At 38.6% G+C, this 27,690-nt stretch overlaps 1 protein-coding gene across 1 annotated transcript in view; it reads left to right on the top strand.

The window, feature by feature from the left end:
- The window catches only part of MAP2K2 (mitogen-activated protein kinase kinase 2), a 69,669-nt gene that overhangs the window by 40,076 nt on the left and 1,903 nt on the right, over positions 1-27,690 (top strand). Inside the window, exons 6-8 of the mRNA XM_053703142.1 lie at positions 4,592-4,716; positions 4,907-5,120; positions 11,870-11,934. Of these exons, the coding sequence (XP_053559117.1) occupies positions 4,592-4,716; positions 4,907-5,120; positions 11,870-11,934 (404 nt within the window). The remainder of the gene's footprint in view (positions 1-4,591; positions 4,717-4,906; positions 5,121-11,869; positions 11,935-27,690) is intronic.

Here is a 27,690-nt window from a genome sequence, read left to right as displayed (position 1 = left end):
ATAAACTTAACCTTTGTATTCATTTAAAGGATTAACTTTAAGGTTTATTGTTAACTTGAAAGTAGTGTCATTGGCTTCCTCTGTTGTTGAATTCATTAAACATTAAGTTATGTTATCCAAAATTCTTACCCTTTGTCTCAGGAAAAAGCCCTTCTCTCATATAAGCCTTATCCCAAAATATTCGTGCTAATTCTGCATATGACAGAAAAAAGGGGGAAAATGAGTCTATGTACACATAGCGTCTATACGTTATTAGGACAACCATGTAAGATATAAACTAGCAAAAGACTGGACAGCATATTAGAATTCATTTTCATACCTGTATATTCTCTGTCTCTGATTAAACCGTATACCTAATAGGCAAATCCCAATAGATTCGGCACCTTATAACAACTAGACATCTTTGTCATAATATCTTCTCTATCTGCGATACAATTGAATGTTATTATACAAAACTTTTCATTCCAAATGAGACCTCCTGCTGAGATGGACCAAAATAGACACACTATATAGTTGCAATATATCGTCCATCATCAGACACTGTCATATTAGATAATAAATAGCATTTAGCGATAATGATTGTAAATTTTACATGCTAAGCAGACTGGAGATATATTGTACTCAAACATAATGCAATACAGTGCAATAATATTGCACTATGGTTCTGACTAGAGAAACAAAAGACAGGGAGTGCCCTAGGATATGCGGACTGGAGATTTACTGTACTGAGATATAAACAATACAGTATGATCATTTTGCACTATGGTTCTAACCAGAAACACAAACAAATGACAGAGAAAACCCTGGGATAAATTCGTAGTCTGTTACCTGGCAGCGATTAGAGTATGTGTTCTGTAAAACCCACGCTATGTTTCCCAATGATTAATTAGATCCCATTCTGAGTTAAATCCTCTGGGCCTACGGGTACATAGCTTTAAGATCCAGAATGCCTCTCTTTTATAGAGAGAGTATATTTAGTCACTAATCATAGTAATGAGTATATGAAAATCTGTAACATTATTAAAAAGAATCTTCGGATTCTACAGGCAGGTGAAAGACTAAAACCAGTCATTGAAAATGGGTGTAAGTTCTCCTATATAAGGAGCATGACTGTGGGTAATATGTTGTCCCCCACTAAACTACCTACACAAGAAATAAGGAGTTCATGGTTAACCCACAAAGGCACATTTAAGTGCAATTGTGCATTATGTAAAGCATGTGACTTCATTAGAGTCACAAGATATTTTGAGTCATGTCACAGGAGACAGATACGAGACATTGCAGTGTATTGAGTATTCAATGGAATATGTAATCTATCTGATTTTGTGTGTGGAGTTTGAGCACCAGTATGTAGGACTAACCACCAGGGAGGTGAGATTGCGAATAGTAACTTAGTAACAACTAACATTAGGTGTAAGAAATAGTGTTCTGCTCTGGCGTCTCACTTCATACATGAACACAAACAAAATGTGAGTTCATTTAGATGGCAAGCAGTACAACTTGTTAAACAGCCACCTAGAGGGGCGACAGGGAAAAACTTCTCTATAAAAGAGGCATTCTGGATCTTAAAGCTATGTACCCGTTGGCCCAGAGGATTTAACTCAGAATAGGATATAATTAATCATTGTGAAACATAGCTTGGGTATCCAGAATACATACTCTAATCGCTGCCAGGTAACAGACTACAATTTATCTCAGGGTTTTGTCATTTGTTTGTGTTTCTGGTTGGAACCATAGTGCAAAATGATCATACTGTATTGTTTATATCTCAGTACAGTAAATCTCCAGTCCGCATATCCCGGGGCGCTCCCTGTCTTTTGTTTCTCTAGTCAGAACCATAGTGCAATATTATCGCACTGTATTATATTATGTTTGAGTACAATATATCTCCAGTCTGCTTAGCATATAACATTTACAATCATTATCGCTAAATATATATTGCAGCTATATAGTGTGTCTATTTTGGTCCATCTCGGCAGGAGGTCTCATTTGGAATTAAAAGTTTTGTATAACAACATACTCTGGCAGAATTTATGATTTCTTTGCCTTTTTTCAGAGAATATGAATGATAACACACAAACTTTTCTTTCACTCATGGTTGCTGTTCAGGTGAAGCCATTTATTATCAATCAATTGTGTTTACTCTTTTTAAATCATAATGACAACAGAAACTACCCAAATGACCCTGATCAAAAGTTTACATACCCTGGTGATTTTGGCCTGATACCATGCACACAAGTTGACACAAAGGGGTTTGAATGGCTATTAAAGGTAACCATCCTCACCTGTGATCTGTTTTCTTGTAATTAGTGTGTGTGTGTATAAAAGCTCAATGAGTTTCTGGACTCCTGACAGACCCTTGCACTTTTCATCCAGTGCTGCACTGACGTTTCTGTATTCTGAGTTATAAGGACAGCAAAAGAATTGTCAAAGGATCTGCGGGAAAAGGTAGTTGAACTGTATAAAACAGGAAAGGGATATAAAAAGATATCCAAGGAATTGAGAATGTCAATCAGCAGTGTTCAAACTCTAATAAAGAAGTGGAAAATGAGGGGTTCTGTTGAAACCAAACAACGGTCAGGTAGACCAACTAAAATTTCAGCCACAACTGTCAGGAAAATTGTTCGGGATGCAAAGAAAACCCCAAAAATAACTTCAGGTGAAATACAGGACTCTCTGAAAACATGTGGTGTTGCTTTTCAAGATGCATAATAAGGAGGCACTTGAAGAAAGATGGACTGCATGGTCGAGTCGCCAGAAGAAATCCATTACTATGCAAATGCCACAAAGTATCCCGCTTACAATACGCCAAACAGCACGGAGACAAGACTCAAACCTTCTGGCACAGTCATTTGAAGTGATGAGACCAAAATTGAGCTTTTTGGCCACAACCATAAATGTGCAGTTCATGCAAGACAGCCCAAGAATTTACAGGAACTGGAGGCTTTTTGCCAGGAAGAATGGGCAGCTTTACTATCTGAGAAGATTAGCCTCATCCACAAATACCACAAAAAACTTCAAGCTGTTACTAATGTTAAAGGGGGCAATACACGGTATTAAGAACTGGGGTATGTAAACTTTTGATCAGGGTCATTTGGGTAGTTTCTGTTGTCATTATGATTTAAAAAGAGTAAACACAATTGATTGATAATAAATGGCTTCAGCGAAACACTAACCATGAGTGAAAGAAAAGTTTTTGTGTTATCATTCATATTCTCTGAAAAAGGGCCAAGAAATCATAAATTCTGTCAGGGTATGTAAACTTATGAGCACAACTGTATGTATTTATACCTATGTATAAATAATAAATAAATTATTTATATATATATATATATATTTATATATATATATATATATATATATATATATATATATATATATAATCTAAAAATATTTAATATTACGTGGCACGGTAGCACACTTGAGAAAATGGGATTAGGTTTGCACGACTTGTTGGTGTTTTTTTTTTCTTCTCCTTGCTTGCTCCATTGAAGTATATGGGGAAAATACATTAACACGGTTGCAATATTGTAACGCAAAAAATTTAAACTTGTAATACATGCGTACCTGATGCACGCAAAACACAGAGGTTAATGATGGAGCGCTAAATAGTGCTTAACTCATAATCTAGTCCTGTGTGTTAAATCCCTTTCAAGGACACATTGAAAGTTCTATTCAGTTACTGCGTTGAATTGCTGTTCCTAAGCAGGGCATGGCCAGTTAGATGGGAGTGCCATATGCACATAGCCACCATTCACTCACCATGTCCTGCTCAGGAATGGCACAGCAGCACACCTGGTGCATATGTTTAACTTTGTGTTTGACCTCTTTGTTGGGATTAAACACATTTATGTTATAATAAAAAATGTAAGCGTTTTATCATTTTGTTGGAATGTTGTTACATTAGAATTAACCTTTTAAGGTATTCTGGCAGATGGAAGAATTTTATTATAATTTAGTCATGTCCAATTGCTATGGTATTTCTTTTAGCTGTATGTTAGAGAATTGGGATTCATTTACTAAGATAAACCTAAAGAAAAGGTAGTTGACACATAGACTAGTCAATAGGATTGAGAATTAAAAAGTATTGGGTATTCTTAACATCATCCTGAGTTATAGCTACACTTTTTTTATGGAAAGAAAAGTATTAACAGCAAGGACTTTAACTTCCTTTAACCTGCCTACAATGCTGTTTTGCTCAGTCTCTGGTGTTCTTTAACCTGACTATAATTCTGTATTGCTTAGTCTCGGATTTCCTTTAAAAGTTTAAAGGGATAAGAAACCCAATTTTTTTCTTTCATGATTCAGATAGAACATGCAATTTTAATCATCTTTCTAATTTACTTTTTTACAATTACAATTTTTATTCATTCTCTTGGTATCTTTATTTGGAAAAACAGGAATGTAAGCTTAGGAGTCTGCCTGTTTTTGGTTGAGGAACCTGGGTAGCGCTTGCTGATTGGTGGCTACGTTGGCTTTAAAATTGCATTCTCTATCTTAATCATGGAAGAAAAAAATTGGGTTTCATATCCCTTTAACCTGCCTATAATGCTGTTTTGCTCAGTCTTTCCTATTTGCCTTTTGTTTGAAGATGTGAAACCCTCCAACATCCTGGTAAACTCACGGGGAGAGATCAAACTTTGTGATTTTGGAGTTAGCGGCCAGCTTATTGATTCCATGGCCAACTCATTTGTGGGGACCAGATCTTACATGTCTGTGAGTATACAAACCGGAGGCATTTGTTTGTATTTCTGTTGAAACCATTCAATGTTTTGAAGAAGCAATTGACTGAAAGCACAAACTAACATACAAATATTTGTGTGCAATGGATAATAGGGCCCATTTCATTATTATTATTATTATTATTATTTTTAAAACCCATCTCTTCATTTTCTTTTTCTTTTAGCCTGAACGGTTGCAAGGTACTCATTACTCAGTGCAGTCAGACATCTGGAGCATGGGACTGTCACTTGTGGAACTGTCAATAGGGAGATATCCCATACCCCCACCTGATGGCAAAGAACTAGAGGCCATCTTTGGAAGGCCTGTACTTGACGGAGCTGAAGGAGAACCTCACAGTATCTCTCCACGGCCAAGACCCCCAGGGAGACCTATAAGCGGTACATTCAAGCACTAAGCTTTTAGCACAATTTTCTGTCTTCTAAATGCTCTCTTATTATGGTCACCATTTCTGGCCTCTCTACAAACTCTTTTATTTCTTTTATGTAATTGGCAAGAGTCCATGAGCTAGTGACGTATGGGATATACAATCCTACCAGGAGGGGCAAAGTTTCCCAAACCTCAAAATGCCTATAAATACACCCCTCACCACACCCACAATTCAGTTTTACAAACTTTGCCTCCTATGGAGGTGGTGAAGTAAGTTTGTGCTAAGATTTCTACGTTGACATGCGCTTCTCAGCATTTTGAAGCCCGATTCCTTTCAGAGTACAGCGAATGTCAGAGGGACGTGGAGAGTATCACCTATTGAATGCAATGATTCTCCTAACGGGGGTCCTTTTCATAGGTTCTCTGTTATCAGTCGTAGAGATTCATCTCCTACCTCCCTTTTCAGATCGACGATATACTCTCATATACCATTACCTCTACTGATAACTGTTTCAGTACTGGTTTGGCTATCTGCTATATGTGGATGGGTGTCTTTGGGTAAGTATGTTTTTATTACTTAAGACACCTCAGCTAGGGTTTGGCACTTTATGCATTTATATAAAGTTCTAAATATATGTATTGTACTTATATTTTCCATGAGTCAGGTTCATGTATTTCCTTTTGCAGATTGTCAGTTTCATATTTGGGGAAAGTTAATATTAAGAAATATTTTTTTCTTACCTGGGGTTTAGTCTTTTTTTTTAATTGACTACTTTGTTTCAAATTGCGGGCTGACTTAGGCTCGCGGGTGCGCCAAATGCTACACTTTATTGCGTCATTCTTGGAGCGATACATTTTTGGCGCGAAAGGCACGTCCATTGACGCAAGTTCGTCATTTCCGGCGTCGTAATTGACGCAGAGGTTTCACACAGGGTTGCGTCGTTAGTGACGCGAGTGTGTCATTTCCGGAAATGGTTGGCGCCAAAAAAAAAATTAAGTTACGTTGTGCGTCATACTTGACGCCAAACTTTTTTCATTATTTATTTGCCCCATTGCTGTTTGCCTCTTGCCTTTTTCTATGTCAGAGGGCTATGCTATTTGCATTTTTTTCCATTCCTGAAACTGTCATATAAGGACATTGATAATTTTGCTTTATATGTCGTTTTTTTTCTTTTACATTCTGCAAGATGTCTCAATCTGATCCTGCCTCAGAAGTATCTGTTGGAACTTTGCTGCCTGACATCGGTTCTACCAAAGCTAAGTGCATTTGTTGTAAAATTGTGGAGATTATATCTCCTAATGTCATTTGTATTAGTTGCCATGATAAACTTTTACATGCAGATAGTTTGTCCATCAGTAATAATACATTGCCGGTTGCAGTTCCTTCACCTTCTAATGTACATGATATACCTATGAATTTTAAAGAATTTGTTACTGATTCTATTCAGAAGGCTTTGTCTGCATTTCCGCCTTCTAATAAGTGTAAGAGGTCTTTTAAAACTTCTCATAAAGTTGATGAAATTTCAAATGACCGACAACATAATGAATTATCCACCTCTGATGAGGATCTATCTGATTCAGAAGATCCTTCCTCAGATATTGACACTGACAAATCTACTTATTTATTTAAAATGGAATATATGCGTTCTTTGTTAAAAGAAGAGTTAATTACTTTGGATATTGAGGAAGCTAGTCCTCTTGATATTAAAACCTTTAAAGATCCTTTAGATAGGAAGCTTGAATCTTATCTAAGGAAACCCTATTTATATTCAGGTCATCTTCTTAGGCCTGCAATTTCTTTGGCTGATGTTGCAGCTGCTTCAACTTTTTGGTTGGAGAATTTAGTGCAACAAGAATTGGATTCTGACTTATATAGCATTGTTCGTTTACTTCAACATGCTAATCATTTTATTTGTGATGCAATTTTTGATATTATCAATTGATGTTAGATCCATGTCTTTAGCTATTTTAGCTAGAAGAGCTTTGTGGCTTAAATCTTGGAATGCTGATATGACCTCTAAGTCTAGATTACTATCTCTTTCTTTCCAAGGTAATAATTTATTTGGTTCTCAGTTGGATTCTATTATTTCAACTGTTACTGGGTGGAAGGGAGTTTTTTTGCCTCAGGATAAAAAAACCTAAAGGTAAATCTAAGGCTTCTAATCGTTTTCATTCCTTTAGTCAAAATAAGGAACAAAAACCTAATCCTTCCCCCAAGGAAACTGTTTCCAATTGGAAGCCTTCCTCAAGTTGGAATAACATCCAAGCCTTTTAAGAAACCAAAGTCAGCCCCTGAATCCGCATTCCAGCTCAGTTGGTAGGGGGCAGATTAAGGTTTTTCAAGGATGTTTGGGCAAAATTAATGGATTCAGAGCATTGTCTCTCAGGGGTACTGAATAGGATTCAGAGTAAGACCTCCTGTGAGAAGATTGTTTTCTCTTACGCATCCCAGTAAATCCAGTAAAAGCTCAGGCTTTCCTGAAGTGTGTTTCAGACCTGGAGGTTTCAGGGGTAATCATGCCGGTTCCTTTTCAGGAACCGGCATGATTTGGTTTTATTCAAATCTATTCATTGTCCCAAAGAAAGAAAATTCATTCAGACCAGTTCTGGATCTGAGAATTTTGAATTGTTATGTAAGAGTACCAACTTTCAAGATGGTGACTATAAGGACTATTCTGCCTTTTGTTCAGCAAGGACATTATATGTCTACAATAGACTTGCAGGATGCTTACCTTCATATTCCGATTCATCCAGAACATTATCAGTTCCTGAGATTCTCTTTTCTAGGCAAGCATTACCAATTTGTTGCTCTTCCATTTGGCCTAGCAACAGCTCCAAGAATCTTTTCAAAGGTTCTCGGTGCCCTACTCTCTATAATCAGAACAGGGTATTGCAGTGTTTCCTTATTTGGACGATATCTTGGTACTAGCTCAGTCTTTACATTCTGCAGAATCTCACACAAATAAACTAGTGTTGTTTCTTCGAAAACATGGTTGGAGGATCAATTTACCAAAAAGTTTCTTGATTCCTCAGACAAGGGTCACCTTTTTAGGTTTCCAGATAGATTCAGTGTCCATGACTGTCTCTAACAGATAAGAGACGTTTGAAATTGGTTGCAGCATGTCGGCACCTTCAGTCTCGGTCATTCCCTTCAGTGGCTATGTGCATGGAAGTTTTAGGCCTCATGACTGCAGGATCGGACGCGATTCCTTTTGCTTGTTTTCAAATGAGACCTCTCCAGCTTTGTATGCTGAATCAATGGTGCCGGGATTATACAAAGATATCACAATTTCCTTAAATCCCAATGTTCGACACTCTGACATTGTGGTTAAATCACCAGCGTTTAGTTCAAGGGGCCTCTTTTGTTCGGCCGACCTGGACTGTGATCACAACAGATGCGAGTCTTTCAGGTTGGGGAGCTGTCTGGGGATCTCTGACAGCACAAGGGGTTTGGAAATCTCAAGAGGCGAGATTACCAATCAATATTTTAGAACTCCGTGCAATTCTCAGAGCTCTTCAGTTTTGGACTCTGTTGAAGAGAGAACCGTTAATTTGTTTTCAGACAGACAATATAACAACGGTGGCATATGTCAATCATCAGGGTGGGACTCACAGTCCCCAAGCTATGAAAGAAGAACTTGTTTTGGCGGAATCCAGCTCCTGTCTAATTTCTGCGGTTCATATCCCAGGTGTAGACAATTGGGAGGCGGATTATCTCAGCCGTCGGACTTTACATCCAGGGGAGTGGTCTCTCCATCCGGATGTGTTTTCTCAGATTGTTCAGATGTGGGGTCTTCCAGAAATCGATCTGATGGCTTCTCATCTAAACAAGAAACTTCCCAGATACCTGTCCAGGGATTCTCAGGCGGAAGCAGTGGATGCGCTGACACTTCCTTGGTGTTATCAACCTGCTTATATCTTCCCGCCTCTAGTTCTTCTTCCAAGAGTGATCTCCAAAATCATCATGGAACAATCATTTGTGTTGCTGGTGGCTCCAGCTTGGCCCCACAGGTTTTGGTATGCGGATTTTGTTCAGATGTCCAGTTGCCAACCTTGGCCACTTCCGTTAAGGCCGGACCTACTGTCTCAAGGTCCGTTTTTCCATCAGGATCTCAAATCATTAAATTTGAAGGTATGGAAATTGAACGCTTAGTGCTAAGTCATAGAGGTTTGTTACAAGCTTGTAAATCTCTCTATGAAGAATTATTATCGAGTTTGGAAGACTTACATTTCATGGTGTTCTTCTCATAAATTCTCTTGGCATTCTTTTAGAATTCCTAGAATTACAGTTTCTTCAGGATGGTTTGGATAAAGGTTTGTCTGCAAGTACTTTGAAGGGACAAATTTCTGCTCTTTCTGTTTTATTTCACAGAAAGATTGCTACTCTTCCTGATATTCACTGTTTTGTTCAGGCTTTAGTTCGTATTAAGCCTGTCATTAATTAAATTTCTCCTCCTTGTAGTCTTAATTTGGTTTTGAGGGTGTTACAGGATCCTCCATTTAAGCCTATGCATTTTTTGGACATTAAACTACTTTCTTGGAAAGTGTTGTTCCTTTTGGCCATCTCTTCTGCTAGAAGAGTTTCTAAGCTTTCTGCTCTTTCTTGTGAATCTCTCCTTTTCTGATTTTTCATCAGGATAAGGCAGTTTTGCGGACTTCATTTAAGTTCTTACCTAAGGTTGTGAATTCTAACAACATTAGTAGGGAAATTGTTGTCCCTTCCTTGTGTCCTAATCCTAAGAATTCTTTTGAAAAATCCTTACATTCTTTGGATGTGGTGAGAGCTTTGAAATATTATGTTGAAGCTACTAAAATTTCAGAAAGACTTCTAGTCTTTGTTATATTCTCCGGTTCTAGGAAAGGTCAGAAGGCTTCTGTTATTTCCTTGGCCTCTTGGTTAAAGTTTTTGATTCATCAAGCTTATTTAGAGTCGGGTCAGGCCCCGCCTCGGAGAATTACAGCTCATTCTACTAGATCAGTCTCCACTTCGTGGGCTTTTAAGAATGAAGCTTCAGTTGATCAGATTTGCAAAGCGGCAACTTGGTCCTCTTTGCATACATTTACTAAATTCTACCGTTTTGATATATTTGCTTCTTCAGAAGCAGTTTTTAGTAGAAAAGTTCTTCAGGCAGCTGTTTCAGTTTGATTCTTCTGCTGATGTTTTAAGTTTTTCTTTTCTTCATGAAAATAACTTATATTTTGGGTTGTGGATTAATTTTTCAGCATATGGCTGTTTGTTTATTTTTATCCCTCCCTCTCTAGTGATTCTTGAGTGGAGTTCCACATCTTGGGTATTTGATATCCCATACGTCACTAGCTCATGGACTTTTGCCAATTACATGAAAGAAAACATAATTTATGTAGTAACTTACCTGATAAATTAAATTCTTTCATATTGGCAAGAGTCCATGAGGCCCACCCTTTTCTTTTGATGGTTATGATTTTTTTGTATAAAGCACAATTATTTCCAGATTCCTTGTTGATGCTTTTTACTCCATATAATTTTTAAGCTAAACAACTAACATATTAAAGTTAATAAACATTAATTAAAACCTACTGACCTATATTTTCTCCAAAACGAAGTTTCATAATGTTCTAAAAGTTATATCTTTTATTCGCCGATGATGTCACGTTATCCTGCCCACTATTTTCAGCACTGCATGTTCAAAATACTTAAAACAATAACTTTGTGTTTAAAGCGCCATTTTGAAACCTAGGTATTGTAAACGGATTGGTACAGAGCAAAGGATACCCACGAAGTGGGCTTGGAAAACAATTAAATTTGCAGACAAGATTTCTGACATACGGTAGAGATATGTTAATGAAATGCTATTGATAAAAAGCGTATTTGGGTAGTTAGTTAGTAACAGGCATAGAAAATATTTACTTACAGTGACCCTTTAAACTAAATTGTGGGTGTGGTGAGGGGTGTATTTATAGGCATTTTGAGGTTTGGGAAACTTTGCCCCTCCTGGTAGGATTGTATATCCCATACGTCACTAGCTCATGGACTCTTGCCAATATGAAAGAAATGAATTTATCAGGTAAGTTCTTACATAAATTATGTTTTCTGCGTTCTTCTCACCCTCCATGTTCTTCCACAAATCAAAAAATTGTTGTCAACACTGTGTGATCTTCACAATTCCTTAAAGTGCCATAAAACGTTGAGATCTGTGCATATTCTAAAAGGGCTAATTAAGTAAAAATAGTTTGCATAAAAAAATGTTTAAAAATTGCTGGCAAGTATTATAAAATAATTTTCAAAAACAAGCAAAATGACTTGCATACCTGTGCTTTCTGGAGTAGACCGATCCAACCCTCCCTTATCCGTGTTTAACATCAGAGAAACAGGCTTTGCATTTTAACTGAGTTCACAGCAGCTTATTTGCTTCTAGGAATGCCCCAGCAGATAATGAGTGTTAGTCTTGCATTCTACCATATTAATGGTGGATATAGATGCAGCCATAAAAGGAATTGTACGGGAGGGCCTTAGAGCTTTACAATTCGGACACTTAAAAGAAAGTGTTAATGACGAGGCACTGAAGTATAAATTTGCAGGTAAAGTAATGTACATATTATATTTTGTTTCTATCCCAACTTGTTTTATGTCCCTTTAAACATACTTCTTCATAATAAGGCTACACCATATACCTCTTCTATTCCTGTACAGGCCCTGTCTATACAATTTCACAGTCATTGGGATCACTATGTGTTGTGTTCCTGTCACTGGCTAATCTTGGCCTCCTTTCTTTTCACACAGGTCATGGGATGGACAGCCGGCCGGCTATGGCTATTTTCGAACTATTGGATTATATTGTAAATGAGGTTTGTGTATTTTTTTTTTCTCTTGTGACAGTGATATTATTTGCATTACGGACTGTGTGTAGTTGACATTTGTACTATGACATTAGGTGTGTCTAATTCTAGCCCTAGACGGCTTAATACAGGCCTAGTTATAATGATCTCTAAACTTAAAGGACCATTAAATACTGTAGAATTGCATAATTAACAAGTGCAGAATAAAAACGCAACACGATAAAACATACTCTGAATTTCAAATAAGCAGCAGATGATTTTTTTTTCGAACAAATTTTATTTTTTACCCATTTGCTGGCCCCCTGTATCACGTTGCAGCAATCAGCCAATCAGAGACTAGTATACGTATACACTGTTAACGTGAAGTAGGAGCTGGAGCCTTAAGTGTGCAAATATAAACATGATTTACATCTTATTTAATAAATTCATTTATTTCATGGTGGCGAGAGTCCACGAGCTGGGATAGGGATATACATTCCTACCAGGAGGAGGCAAAGTTTCCCAAACATCAAAAACCTATAAAACCCCTCACTCATATCTCAGTTTGACGTATAGCCAAGGTGTTAGTTGGTAAGAAGGAGTAAAAGCAGGAAAAAAGATGTGCTTTAATGAACAAAAAAACAACCCCAAACAGTGGGGGCTCTTGAACTCCATGAAATTAATTTATCAGGTAAGATATAAATTGTTTTCTTTCATATAGGTTGCGAGAGTCCACAAGCTGTTACATATGGGATATAATACCCAAGATGTGGAAGTCCATGAGTAACAATAAAGGGAGGGATTAAAATAAAAACCGCTTTTTTCGCTAACAAATTAATCCATAACCCAAAATAATGTATTTTATGACAAACTCAAGATATTGGCACAATTATCAAACCGAGACAACTGCCTGAAGGACCTTTCTACCAAAGGCTGCTTCTAACGAAGCAAAAACATCAAAATGGTAAAATTTAGTAAAGGTTTGCAGAGGAGACCAGGTGGCCGCTTTGCAAATTTGATCAACTGAAGCCTCATTCTTGAGCAGTAATTCTTTGTGGCGGAGGCTGACCCACCTCCAAATAAACTTTGTGAATCAAAAGTTTCAACCAAGAGGCTAAACAAATAGCAGAGGCCTAAAAAAGGTGTAGAACCAATTGCACTACAAATAACTTTAACCCTTATATTCCAAATGAAATCCACTAATAATATAGTGAATTGAATATGGTGCTATGTAGTAAATATCAATTGCAAAAAGATTTGAGGAGAGGTTAAGAAAACCTAATCCTCAAGAAGACTACAAAAACAGCACTCCGTGGGTAAAGTGTTCAGATACATGGATTCTAATATTGCATATGTGCATTACTGTCATGTGTGCCTATTGGGGACTTAACAGACGTATTAGCACTGAAGGGGGGGGGTGCGAATTAAAACATAACTTTTATTATACACAGATTACAAAATAAACTGGAAACACTTTATTAAAAACACTCTTAGGTTTGTTCTTCTGATGCACATTGTTTCATCACAGATAATAGTCATGTAAAAAGTGTGCTTGGTCCAACATAATACACATTGGTGGGTACATATTGATATTGTGACATATTTGTATCCAAGACCTGCTTTAGTAAATATGTTAGACTGGTTACGGATAAAATAATTCCCTAAATTAACCTTGCTCAAATAATCATATAGTATAAGAATGAGGATGTAATTACCGAGGCATAGATGTTATTTCACTGGGGGTTAATTAAATGCGAAACTATTGTGAATAATAAGCATATCATTGCTCTTAATAATTCAACTCACAGATTCTTTATATTCTGAGAGACTTAATTAGCGAAGTGTTCAGTATTAAATATTAGCTATTAATAACCGTAATTAATTATGAAAAAGAATGTCAACTACTTAACACTAATCGCCACAGATACTGAATTGCTGAGTTGCTATATTAGTGCAACAGTGGCTCAGTAACTCGAATTGTACTATGCAAGTTAATAAATCAACATATGTTGTTATATAATAGCAGTAGTACCCCTGTTACTTAAAAGTATACTCAGATATGTCATGCTCGTTTAAATACACTTATACGTCACATTTGATCACACTTCATCACACAAGTGTATTTAAACGAGCATGACACGGCCGCAACCTAATTAATATAAAGGCTGACAGCCTCCCTGCATATCTGAGTATACTTTTAAGTAACAGGGGTACTTTCTTAGGACCAGAAGAAAGAACAAATAGACTAGAAGTCTGTCTGAAATCCTTAGTAGCATCAACATAATAGTTAAATGCTCTAACAACATCCAAAGAATGCAAAGATTTCTCAGAAGCATTTTTTGGATTAGGACACAAGGAGGGAAAGTCAATTTCCCTATTAATGTTCTGTGAGTAAACAAATTTAGGCATAAACCAAGTTGGAATAGTGACAAAATATATGTACTTTAATTACTTTACCTGCAATTTTATACTACACTGCCTCGCCATTAACCCTTTCTTTTAAGTTTCCAAATTGTACAGCTCTAACTTCCCCCACTCATTTCCTTTTATGGCTGCATCTATAGCTACCTTTTTGATTTGGTAGAATGCAGAAAGTACACACTCATTATATGCTGAAGCATGCATAGAAGCAAATAAGCTGCTGTGAACTCAGGTGAACTACAGTGCCTGTGTTTCTGATGCTAAACACTAAAGGGGTGGATCAGACTACTCCAGACAGCATGGCTATGTAACTAATTTTGATTCTTTTAAAAAATTATTTTAAAATACTTGCCAGCAATTTTTAAACATTTTGTTATGCAAACAATTTGTACTTTTAGGATATGCACAGATCTTAACATGTTTTATGGCACTTTAAATGTAGTCCGCAAAACAGCTTTATCTTGATGGAAAATTAGATAAGGAGACTCGCAAGAGCAGACAATTCAGAAACTCTTCTAGCATAAGATATAGCCAGAAGAAACACTTTCCATGAAAGTAGTTTAATGTCCAATTGATGCATAGGTTCAAAAGGCGGAGCCTGTAAAGATTTTAACACTAGGTTAAAACTCAGAGGTGGAGAAATAGGCCTAATAACAGGTTTAATCCGGACTAAAGCCTGGACAAAACAACAAATATCAGGAAGGTTAGCAATCTTCCTATGAAATAATACAGAAATAGATTTGTCCTTTTAAAGAACTGGCAAATAACCCTTCATCTAAAGCAATGCTCAAAATTTCCACTCGCCATCGGCGAGTTGGAAATTCAACTGTGGCGAGTGAAAATTAGTAAATGTGGAGTCTGGTGGCATGTTGTAAGTAGCAAAGTTGTTACATTGTATTTGCAGAATGTACATTCCTATTGCAGAACTAACGATAGAATACATAAAACATACAAGATGAAACAAAGTATATACAGATGATACACAACAATAACCCTAGTCACAGGATATACTGAACTCCCATATATTGTCAGTTCATCAGGGGTTAAAGTTCCTGTAGCAATTTTAGGATCACAGTGGCTGCACTCCTCTTCACACAAATGTAGGGGAATAAAACAACCGCATCTAGCAAATATAAGAGGCGCCTCGTGTGTATCAGTCACCAAATAGACAAATCAGATAGAAAATCTGATTGTTTGAATTTTATATTGTTTTAATAAATCGTTTTTTTAACTACAAACATTGTTTACAAGCCCTAATTGCCAGGTGCACATATGTGTTGGAAAAAAGATATGCTAAAAACATACAATAGGGTGCGCAAATATAATATTGGGTGCACACAAAAAAAAAATGGGAGGGGGGGGGGGGTGTTATCACTCTGTGTAGTGATTGTGAGTGCTGGAATAACTAAGTGTTCAAATAGTGTTCGTGGTATGGTATGAGTGTTGTATAAGAAAAAAGATATGTGTTAGAAAGAGGTCGTATCCTTAGTTTAAGAAGTGTTTTGAGTGTCGTGACAAAATGTGAACTCAAAGAGTGATATTTTCATACGCCACTTGGAAAGTACAAATCTATATTTGTATTAATATTAATATCAAGCTATACAAAAAAGTCCAGACAAAACAAATAAATGAATAAACGTTGAGTAGAGTCGCTGTTACAATCGGCAAATGTGGCAGGCAGCTTCACTCCAAGCCGGTGGTAAGTCGGATAATCTGTAATATTAGAAGTGAAAGAGAGAGCGCTTAATGGTGTGATATCGTTTAAGACCAGATAGATATGATTACTATGCACATCCGCCAAATGGATACTCACAAAAGAGTCGGCACTCACAAGTAGTGCATACAGGCAGGCTGACCTTTGTACAGCAGTCAGTACGCTGAATCTGTCAGATTAGTGTTGTAGATCTTTAGACAGCAGTCAGTACGCTGAACTACTAGGATTTGTATCCCTCTGGCCAGTAGTATGATCGTTTGCGGATTTTTGTAGGTCTTGCTTGTCTTTGCCACCCAAATTTTCTGCACGATAAACGTCTGTGGCACAGTGGTTCTGTGTTAACCAATGATCCTAGGAGAATAATGGAAGTACTCCAAAGAATACACCTGATGGAAACGGCCAGTGAGCATTACGGCCGAGAAACGCGCTGTATTTAGCTTTAAATAAATACTTTTATAATATAAATCACCTAGCATTTGTTCGCTGACTTCTCCTTTGTTTTTATATTATGAATTCAATGGACTGAAAATTGTTCCATATACACTCTGAGCCACCACACAGCTTCAGGTGTATTCTTTGGAGTACTTCCATTATTCTCCTAGGATCATTGGTTAACACAGAACCACTGTGCCACAGACGTTTATCGTGCAGAAAATTTGGGTGGCAAAGACAAGCAAGATCTACAAAAATCCACAAACGATCATACTACTGGCCAGAGGGATACAAATCCTAGTAGTTCAGCGTACTGACTGCTGTCTAAAGATCTACAACACTAATCTGACAGATTCAGCATACTGACTGCTGTACAAAGGTCAGCCTGCCTGTATGCACTACTTGTGAGTGCCGACTCTTTTGTGAGTATCCATTTGGCGGATGTGTATAGTAATCATATCTATCTGGTCTTAAACGATATCACACCATTAGGCGCTCTCTCTTTCACTTCTAATATTACATATGTGTTGGGCCTACTGTTTGGTTCATCACTGTGAGTGTGTTTGAGCTGTCCCTCAACTATGTGCAGCTGTCGGGAGGAGTTGAGCTGACACACCTATATACTGCCAGCCTGTGTCTACTAGCACTTAAGGGTGCTCTATGGAAATGTGAGTATCCTGTGTTTGACATTTTCTATCTGATTAGTCTATTTAGTGACTGATACACACATGAGGCGCCTCTCTTATATTTGCTAGATGCTGTTGAAAGTGGAGAAGAAGAGCTGAGAGAATGGAAAAAAAGAGAGTTAAGAGATATGAGAGAGGGGAAAGAAAGTGTAAATAGAACATATGTCATGAGAGAGAAGGGAGAGGGTAAGAAGAGAGATCTGAAGAGAGGAGGGAGCTGAGAAAGATAGTTAAGAGCGAGAAGGGAGATATAATTATTTTAAAAAAAATATCTCCAGGGCTGCTATGATCTTCCATGACTGTCAGCACTCTCTCCATTCTCTCAGTTAAACAACTTTCTTTTTCTAACCAGCTGTTTTTTTTCCCCAGAACCTCTAGTTGATGCTTCTTACTGCTATGAACTTATTTTTGTTAATGTATTACTATAAAACAAATATGACAAAATGTTTCACAATGACTAACCATATGCAAAGAGTGGGTGTGGTGTGGGTGGGATTAGAAGTGGCGTGCAACTTTTTGTCTTGGCTAGTAGCTTAGGACTTTTTTTTTTGAGCCCTGTCTAAACCATTCTGCAAAAACTGAAGAATCCTAGGAATTCTAAAAGAATGCCAGAAATAATCATGATTGATACATCACAAAATATGTTTTTCAAACTTTGTGATGAATATTCCTGGAAACAGGCTTGCGAGCCTGAATCATAGTGTTAATCAAAGAGTCAGAGAATCCTCGATGATTTAGAGCGAAGCGTTCAAGTGTAGAGACTTTAAATCGGGATGGAAGAAGGGACCTTGAGACAGAATGTCTGGGCTTAGAGGAAGACGCCATGGCGGGTAACTGGACATTCGGACCAGGTCCGCATACCAAATCCTGTGACGCCACACTGGGACTATTAGGATTACAAATGACTTTTAGATTTTTATTTTGAAAATCACTCTGGAGAGTAGGATCAGAGGAGGAAATATATAAGCTGTCTGGAAAGACCAGGGAACTGCTAGAGCATCCAATACCTCTGCCGGGAGGATCCCTGGACCTGGCAAGGTACCTAGGAAGTTTGTTGTTCAAACAAGAGGCCATCATGTCTGTTTTAGGTAGGCCCCAGAGTTGTACAATCTGATAGAACACATCTTGCTGGAGAGACCACTCTCCTGGATGTAGGGACTGATGACTGAGGTTGTCTACACCTGATATGTGCATCACAGTGATGATGCAGGAATTAGTTTCTGCCCAAGAGAGGATTCGAGATACTTCTGTCATGGCTAGGGAAATGCCAGTAACCATAGTATAACATGCTGATGGGCCAACAGTGACACATGTTCAAAATGTAAATATAAGGGCGTATATTATGGTATGCAAATCTGTTTCTATCTGATGTCTGCTGATTGTGTGGAAAAAAGGCACGCATATCTGTAGAGCATATATGCACTTATTTCAACGCACGCGAACCCGACGAATTATCATGTGCCAGGTTTTAACGTATGACTGCATGCGTAAGTTAAAATTTTTACACGCAAAAATAAAATTCAAGGGGAATAGTAAGTATCTGTCCCAGGGCCATACATACGCACATATATAGATAGATATAGAAAAACTTTTAAATATCTATCTTAAAAGTGCTCATAAACATAGCTGTGAGGATCTATTAAAAAAATATAAAACATTCTTGCCCATAGGCACTTGTCTGCTTAGTAGCGGACGGCCAAACCAGTACTGAAACATATCAGCAGAGGTAATGGAGTAGGAGTATAACGTTGATCTGTAAAGGGAGGCAGAAGATAAGTCGCTGCGACTGAATTAACAGAGAGCCTATGAAAGATTTCCCATGAGGAGAAAACTTGTATCATAAGGCAGTACTCCCTTCACTTCCCTCTGACAAGCACTGTACTCTTAAGGGGAACTGGGCTTCAATATGCTGTGAAGCGGCTTTCACATCATGCTTTAACCACCTTCAAAGGAAGCAAAGTATAAAACTGAGGTATGATTTAGGTGGGTGAGGGTTTATTGGCTTTTTTGAGGTTTGGGAAACTTTGCCGCCTCCTGGTAGTAATGTATATCCCATACTTAACAGCTTGTGGACTTTCGCTACCTATATGAAAGAAAAAGACACTAAAATTAAATAATGCAAATAAATGTATGCTCTATCTAAATCATGAAGTTTAATTTTGACTTTAGTGTCCCTTTAAGGAGTATAGTTGAATGTTATGTTTAATGCTATTTGATTCTGAAACACTGGGCTCCTGCCCAGGTCAACTCCTTAAAAGTCTTGTTAAAGTAGGAGTTTAAAGCTGGAGTAGCGGGAGAAAGCAGTTGTATTCTTTTTTTAATTTAACATATATATTTGAGTCAAACACTTTTTGTTTTCTAAATAAAAGCTTTATTAAAATACTTACACACTGATTCATAAATAATAGTATTTATCTCCATTTTTAATCCCTTCATGTCATTAGGACGTTCCATGCCGTCCTAACAGCGATGTACCTTAACGCAGTTAGGACAGCATGGAACGTTCTACCATACATGGCATGCTGCAGCTTCCCTTTTAAGGAAGGCGAGGATCGACCTAGCAGCATAGGCAGACCCCCATGATCCGATCCCAGCCTTGAAATTACGCAATCGTATCGACAATCACATGATTTAATTTTTACTAATAGTGTTTACCCGATGTGAACACTATTGTACCGCCACAAAGGGGTTAACAGAACTTCTGTAATATTATTTTATAAACGCCAAAATAAAGGCTGAGATTCTTTACAGAAAACAGTATAGTAAAGCATATTAAATATAAACGGGTCTCCTACTATGCAAAACTTTTATAGAAGCTATTTTAGGTATTATAAAACAAAACTGCAAAGAAAAATAAAATAAAAATAGCAGTTATGCAAGCATATACTCAACTAATTCTATGAACGATTCACCATTCAAGTTATTAACGGACATTACCATATTTATTTCTCAATCACTAACATTCCTTTGGAACAGGTTCCAACGGTGAATTCATATATTTTAATAAAGTTATCCTTTTTCCTCATTTTCCAAGCATAGGGCTAGATTACAAGCGGATCGCTAATTTATTGCGCGTCCGCAAACCGATCTCTGGTTAATTTTATAAATGTCCACCAAATGCCCCAAAAATTAAGTGTAATATATTTTATTAAAAAATAAAGATGATAGCATATTTTTAGTTTTTAATAAAATAACGACAAAAAGCAGTTATGTGGGGTTAAAGGGACATTAAACACTTTAAGATGGTAAAATAAAATGGTAAATCATATATATATATATATATATATATATATATATATATATATATATATATATATATATATATATATATATATATATATATATATATATAAAACAAAACTCTGCAATTTTCTTTCATTTTTTACTTTTCTCTTGTAAGATGTATTGAGTCCACGGATTCATCCATACTTGTGGGATATTCTCCTTCCCTACAGGAAGTGGCAGAGAGAGCACCCACAGCAGAGCTGTCTATATAGCTTATCCCTTAGCTCCACCCCCCAGTCATTCTCTCTGCCTGCTTAACTGCTAGGAAGGGCAAAGTGAGTGTGGTGACAAAAATGTTAGTTTTTATTTTCTCAACTCTGCCAATGAGGCAGGACCTTCTAATCCAAGGTCCGTTCAAGCATCCAAATCTAATTTCTCTGCGTCTGACTGCTTGGAGATTGAACGCCTGATTCTATCAAAGCATGGTTTCTCTGAGTCGGTCATCGATACCCTGATTCAGGCTAGAAAGCCTGTCACCAGGAAAATCTATCATAAGATTTGGCGCAAATATCTTTGTTGGTGTGAATCCAAGGGTTACTCATAGAGTAAGATTAGGATTCCTAGAATTTTGTCTTTTCTCTAAGAAGGATTGGAGAAGGGATTATCAGCTAGTTCCTTAAAGGGACAAATATCTGCTTTATCTATTCTTTTACACAAACGTCTGGCAGATGTCCCAGACTTTCAAGCGTTTAGTCAGGCCTTGGTCAGGATCAAGCCTGTATTTAAATCTGTTGCTCCGCCATGGAGCCTAAACTTGGTTCTTAAAGTTCTTCAAGGGGTTCCGTTTGAACCTATACATTCCAAAGATAGTAAGCTTCTATCTTGGAAAGTTTTGTTTTTAGTAGCTATCTCTTCGGCTCGAAGAGTTACTGAGTTATCTGCTGTGACTCACCTTATCTTATTTTCCATGCAGATAAGGTGGTTTTACGTACCCAACCTTCAGTTGGGGTAAACAGTTAGCAGACTTTTTCTGCTTAAAGGTATGACTAGCCATATTTCTAACAAGACTGAGTAATGCTGGAAGGCTGTCATTTCCCCTCATGGGGACCGGTAAGCCATTTTCTTAGTTAAACATATAAGAATAAAGGGCTTAAAAAAGGGCTAAAAAACTGGTAGACATTTTTATGGGCTAATTCGATTGCTTTATTGAGGCATATTATTCAGATTCTAGCTAACAATTGGCATTATAATCTTGGGGAACGTTTAAAAAACGGCAGGCACTGTGTTGGACACCTTTTTTAGTCAGGGGGCCTTTCTAGTTATAGACTGAGCCTCATTTTCGCGCCATTACTGCGCAGTTGTTTTTGGAGAGCAGGGCATACAGATGCATGTGTGAGGATCTAAGAATCACTAAAAAAGCTTCTAGAAGGCGTCATTTGGTATCGTATTCCCCTCTGGGCTTGGTTGGGTCTCAGCAAAGACTATAGCTGGGACTGTATAGGGGTTAAATTTAAAAACGGCTCCGGTTCTTTTATTTTAAGGGTTAAAGCTCTGAAATTTGGTGTGCAATACTTTTAATGCTTTAAGACACTGTGGTGAAATTTTGGTAATTTTTGAACAATTCCTTCATACTTTTTCACATATTCAGTAATAAAGTGTTTTCCGTTTGAAATTTAAAGAGACAGTAACGGTTTTATTTTAAAACGTTTTTTGTGCTTTGTTGACAAGTTTAAGCCTGTTTAACATGTCTGTACCTTCAGATAAGCTATGTTCTATATGTATGAAAGCCAATGTGTCTCCCCATTTAAATTTATGTGATAATTGTGCCATAGCGTCCAAACAAAGTAAGGACAGTAATGCCACAGATAATGATATTGCCCAGGATGATTCCTCAAATGAGGGGAGTAAACATGATACTACATCATCCCCTACTGTGTCTACACCAGTTTTGCCCACACAGGAGGCCCCTAGTACATCTAGTGCGCCAATACTTATTACCATGCAACAATTAACAGCTGTAATGGATAACTCTCTAGCAAATCTTTTATCCAAAATGCCTATTTATCAGAGAAAGCGCGATTGTTCTGTTTTAAACACTGAAGAGCAAGAGGGCGCTGATGATAATTGTTCTGACATACCCTCACACCAATCTCAAGGGGCCATGAGGGAGGTTTTGTCTGATGGAGAAATCTCAGATTCAGAAAAAATTTCTCATCAAGCTGAACCTGATGTTGTGACTTTTAAATTTAAATTAGAACATCTCCGCGCACTGCTTAAGGAGGTGTTATCTACTCTGGATGATTGTGACAATTTGGTAATTCCAGAGAAATTATGTAAGATGGACAAGTTCCTAGAGGTTCCGGTGCCCCCCGACGCTTTTCCTATACCCAAGCGGGTGGCGGACATAGTAAATAAAGAGTGGGAAAAGCCCGGCATACCTTTTGTTCCCCCCCCCTATATTTAAGAAATTATTTCCTATAGTCGACCCCAGAAAGGACTTATGGCAGACAGTCCCCAAGGTCGAGGGGGCGGTTTCTACTCTAAACAAACGCACTACTATTCCTATCGAAGATAGTTGTGCTTTTAAAGACCCTATGGATAAAAAATTAGAAGGTTTGCTTAAAAAGATTTTTGTACAGCAAGGTTACCTTCTACAACCAATTTCATGCATTGTTCCTGTCACTACGGCAGCGTGTTTCTGGTTCGAGGAACTAGAAAAATCGCTCAGTAGAGAAACTCCATATGAGGAGGTTATGGACAGAGTTCACGCACTTAAATTGGCTAACTCTTTTGTTTTAGATGCCGCTTTGCAATTAGCTAGATTAGCGGCGAAAAATTCAGGGTTTGCTATCGTGGCGCGCAGAGCGCTTTGGCTAAAGTCTTGGTCAGCGGATGTGTCTTCCAAGACAAAATTGCTTAACATCCCTTTCAAAGGTAAAACATTATTTGGACCAGAATTGAAAGAGATTATTTCAGACATCACTGGGGGAAAGGGCCACGCCCTCCCACAGGATAGGTCTTTTAAGGCTAAAAATAAGCCTAATTTTCGTCCCTTTCGCAGAAACGGACCAGCCTCTAATTCTGCATCCTCTAAGCAAGAGGGTAATGCCTCACAGCCCAAACCAGCCTGGAAACCAATGCAAGGCTGGAACAAGGGTAAGCAGGCCAAGAAGCCTACCACTGCTACCAAAACAGCATGAAGGGATAGCCCCCGATCCGGGACCGGATCTAGTGGGGGGCAGACTCTCTCTCTTTGCTCAGGCTTGGGCAAGAGATGTTCAGGATCCTTGGGCGCTAGAAATAGTTTCTCAAGGTTATCTCCTGGAATTCAAGGAACTACCCCCAAGGGGAAGGTTCCACAGGTCTCACTTATCCTCAAACCAAATAAAGAGACAGGCATTCTTACATTGTGTAGAAGACCTGTTAAAGATGGGAGTAATACATCCAGTTCCAATAAGAGAACAAGGAATGGGATTTTATTCCAATCTGTTCGTAGTTCCCAAAAAAGAGGGAACATTCAGACCAATTTTGGATTTGAAGATCCTAAACAAATTTCTCAGGGTACCATCGTTCAAAATGGAAACTATTCGAACGATCCTACCCACCATCCAGGAAAGTCAATTTATGACTACCGTGGATTTAAAGGATGCGTACCTACATATTCCTATCCACAAGGAACATCATCAGTTCCTAAGGTTCGCTTTTCTGGACAAGCATTACCAGTTTGTGGCACTTCCATTCGGATTAGCCACTGCTCCAAGGATTTTCACAAAGGTACTAGGGTCCCTTCTAGCGGTTCTAAGACCAAGGGGCATTGCAGTAGTACCTTACTTGGACGACATCCTGATTCAAGCGTCGTCCCTGTCAAAAGCAAAGGCTCATACGGACATCGTCCTAGCCTTTCTCAGATCTCACGGATGGAAGGTGAACAAAGAAAAAAGTTCTCTGTCCCCGTCAACAAGAGTTCCCTTCTTGGGAACAATAATAGATTCCTTAGAAATGAGGATTTTTCTGACAGAGGTCAGAAAATCAAAACTTCTAAGCTCTTGTCAAGTACTTCATTCTGTTCCTCGTCCTTCCATAGCGCAGTGCATGGAAGTAATAGGATTGATGGTTGCAACAATGGACATAGTTCCTTTTGCACGAATTCATCTAAGACCATTACAACTGTGCATGCTCAAACAGTGGAATGGGGATTATACAGACTTGTCTCCGATGATTCAAGTAGATCAGAAGACCAGAGATTCACTCCGTTGGTGGCTGACCCTGGACAATCTGTCCCAGGGAATGAGCTTCCGCAGACCAGAGTGGGTCATTGTCACGACCGACGCCAGTCTAGTGGGCTGGGGCGCGGTCTGGGAATCCCTGAAAACTCAGGGTCTATGGTCTCGGGAAGAGTCTTTTCTCCCGATAAACATTCTGGAACTGAGAGCGATATTCAATGCTCTCAGAGCTTGGCCTCAACTTGCAAAGGCCAAATTCATAAGGTTCCAATCAGACAACATGACGACCGTTGCATATATCAATCATCAGGGGGGAACAAGGAGTTCCCTGGCGATGAAAGAAGTGACCAAAATAATTCAATGGGCGGAGGATCACTCCTGCCACTTGTCTGCGATCCACATCCCAGGAGTGGAAAATTGGGAAGCGGATTTTCTGAGTCGTCAGACATTCCATCCGGGGGAGTGGGAACTCCATCTGGAAATCTTTGCCCAAATAACTCAATTATGGGGCATTCCAGACATGGATCTGATGGCGTCTCGTCAGAACTTCAAGGTTCCTTGCTACGGGTCCAGATCCAGAGATCCCAAGGCGACCCTAGTAGATGCACTAGTAGCACCTTGGACCTTCAACCTAGCTTATGTATTCCCACCGTTTCCTCTCATTCCCAGGCTGGTAGCCAGGATCAATCAGGAGAGGGCCTCGGTGATCTTGATAGCTCCTGCGTGGCCACGCAGGACTTGGTATGCAGACCTGGTGAATATGTCATCGGCTCCACCATGGAAGCTACCTTTGAGACAGGACCTTCTTGTTCAGGGTCCATTCGAACATCCGAATCTGGTTTCCCTCCAACTGACGGCTTGGAGATTGAACGCTTGATTTTATCAAAGCGTGGGTTTTCAGATTCTGTAATAGATACTCTGATTCAGGCTAGAAAGCCTGTAACTAGAAAAATTTACCATAAAATATGGAAAAAATATATCTGTTGGTGTGAATACAAAGGATTTCCATGGAACAAGATAAAAATTCCTAAGATTCTATCCTTTCTACAAGAAGGTTTGGAGAAAGGATTATCTGCAAGTTCTCTAAAGGAACAGATCTCTGCTTTATCTGTTTTACTGCACAAAAGACTGGCAGCTGTGCCAGATGTTCAAGCTTTGTTCAGGCTCTGGTTAGGATCAAGCCTGTTTACAGACCTCTGACTCCTCCCTGGAGTCTAAATCTAGTTCTTTCAGTTCTTCAAGGGGTTCCGTTTGAACCTTTACATTCCATAGATATTAAGTTACTATCTTGGAAAGTTTTGTTTTTGGTTGCTATTTCCTCTGCTAGAAGAGTTTCAGAGTTATCTGCTCTGCAGTGTTCTCCGCCCTATCTGGTGTTCCATGCAGATAAGGTGGTTTTGCGTACTAAGCCTGGTTTTCTTCCTAAAGTTGTTTCTAACAAAAATATTAACCAGGAGATAGTTCTACCTTCTTTGTGTCCGAATCCAGTTTCAAAGAAGGAACGTTTGTTACACAATTTGGACGTAGTCCGTGCTCTAAAATTCTATTTAGAGGCTACTAAAGATTTCAGACAAACATCCTCCTTGTTTGTTGTTTATTCTGGTAAAAGGAGAGGTCAAAAAGCGACTTCTACCTCTCTTTCCTTTTGGCTTAAGAGCATCATCCGATTGGCTTATGAGACTGCCGGACGGCAGCCTCCTGAAAGAATCACAGCTCACTCCACTAGGGCTGTGGCTTCCACATGGGCCTTCAAGAACTAGGCTTCTGTTGACCAGATATGTAAGGCAGCGACTTGGTCTTCACTGCACACTTTTGCCAAATTTTACAAATTTGATACTTTTGCTTCTTCGGAGGCTATTTTTGGGAGAGAGGTTTTGCAAGCCGTGGTGCCTTCCATTTAGGTGACCTGATTTGCTCCCTCCCTTCATCCGTGTCCTAAAGCTTTGGTATTGGTTCCCACAAGTAAGGATGACGCCGTGGACCGGACACACCAATGTTGGAGAAAACAGAATTTATGCTTACCTGATAAATTACTTTCTCCAACGGTGTGTCCGGTCCACGGCCCGCCCTGGTTTTTTAATCAGGTCTGATGAATTATTTTCTCTAACTACAGTCACCACTGTACCATATGGTTTCTCCTATGTATATTTCCTCCTGTCCGTCGGTCGAATGACTGGGGTGGGCGGAGCCTAGGAGGGACTATATGGCCAGCTTTGCTGGGACTCTTAGCCATTTCCTGTTGGGGAAGAGAATATCCCACAAGTAAGGATGACGCCGTGGACCGGACACATCGTTGGAGAAAGTAATTTATCAGGTAAGCATAAATTCTGTTTTTCCCTCCCTTCATCCGTGTCCTAAAGCTTTGGTATTGGTATCCCACAAATATGGATGAATCCGTGGACTCGATACATCTTACAAGAGAAAACAGAATTCATGCTTACCTGATAAATTTCTTTCTCTTGTGATGTATCGAGTCCACGGCCCGCCCTGTCTATTTAAGACAGGTAGTATATTTTTATTTAAAAAACTTCAGTCACCACTGCACCCTATAGTTTCTCCTTTTTCTTCCTAGCCTTCGGTCGAATGACTGGGGGGTGGAGCTAAGGGAGGAGCTATATAGACAGCTCTGCTGTGGGTGCTCTCTCTGCCATTTCCTGTAGAGAATATCCCACAAGTATGGATGAATCCGTGGACTCGATACATCACAAGAGAGAAATTTATCAGGTAAGCATAAATTCTGTTTTTCCCTTTTTCCTATAATTTCATTGTGAAACACTGAGCATTTCAGTTCCTGTTAGAAATGGAAGTGCAGAATACTGTTATATTTCACACAGCCATTGGCTGCACACGCTGGTGACCTATTTATAACTGTCAGTAATTGGCCACAGCAGAGAAGGTAACCTAAGTTTACAACATGTCAGCTCCCATTGTTTTATAGACACTAAAATTCCACTCTTATTTTGTCACTATTTAAATAGCTAATGAAACATCTAAAAACTACATCTACAAGTTATTCTCAGACTAATCTTTTCTTTAAATGCATCATTCTATCTAGCATTTATTTGGTGTTTAATGTCCCTTTAAA

Source organism: Bombina bombina, chromosome 2, assembly GCF_027579735.1.
Source record: "Bombina bombina isolate aBomBom1 chromosome 2, aBomBom1.pri, whole genome shotgun sequence".
Classification (NCBI taxonomy): domain Eukaryota; kingdom Metazoa; phylum Chordata; class Amphibia; order Anura; family Bombinatoridae; genus Bombina; species Bombina bombina.
The sequence above is the reverse complement of the archived record's forward strand: the minus strand, read 5'-3'. Positions and strand labels throughout refer to the sequence as shown.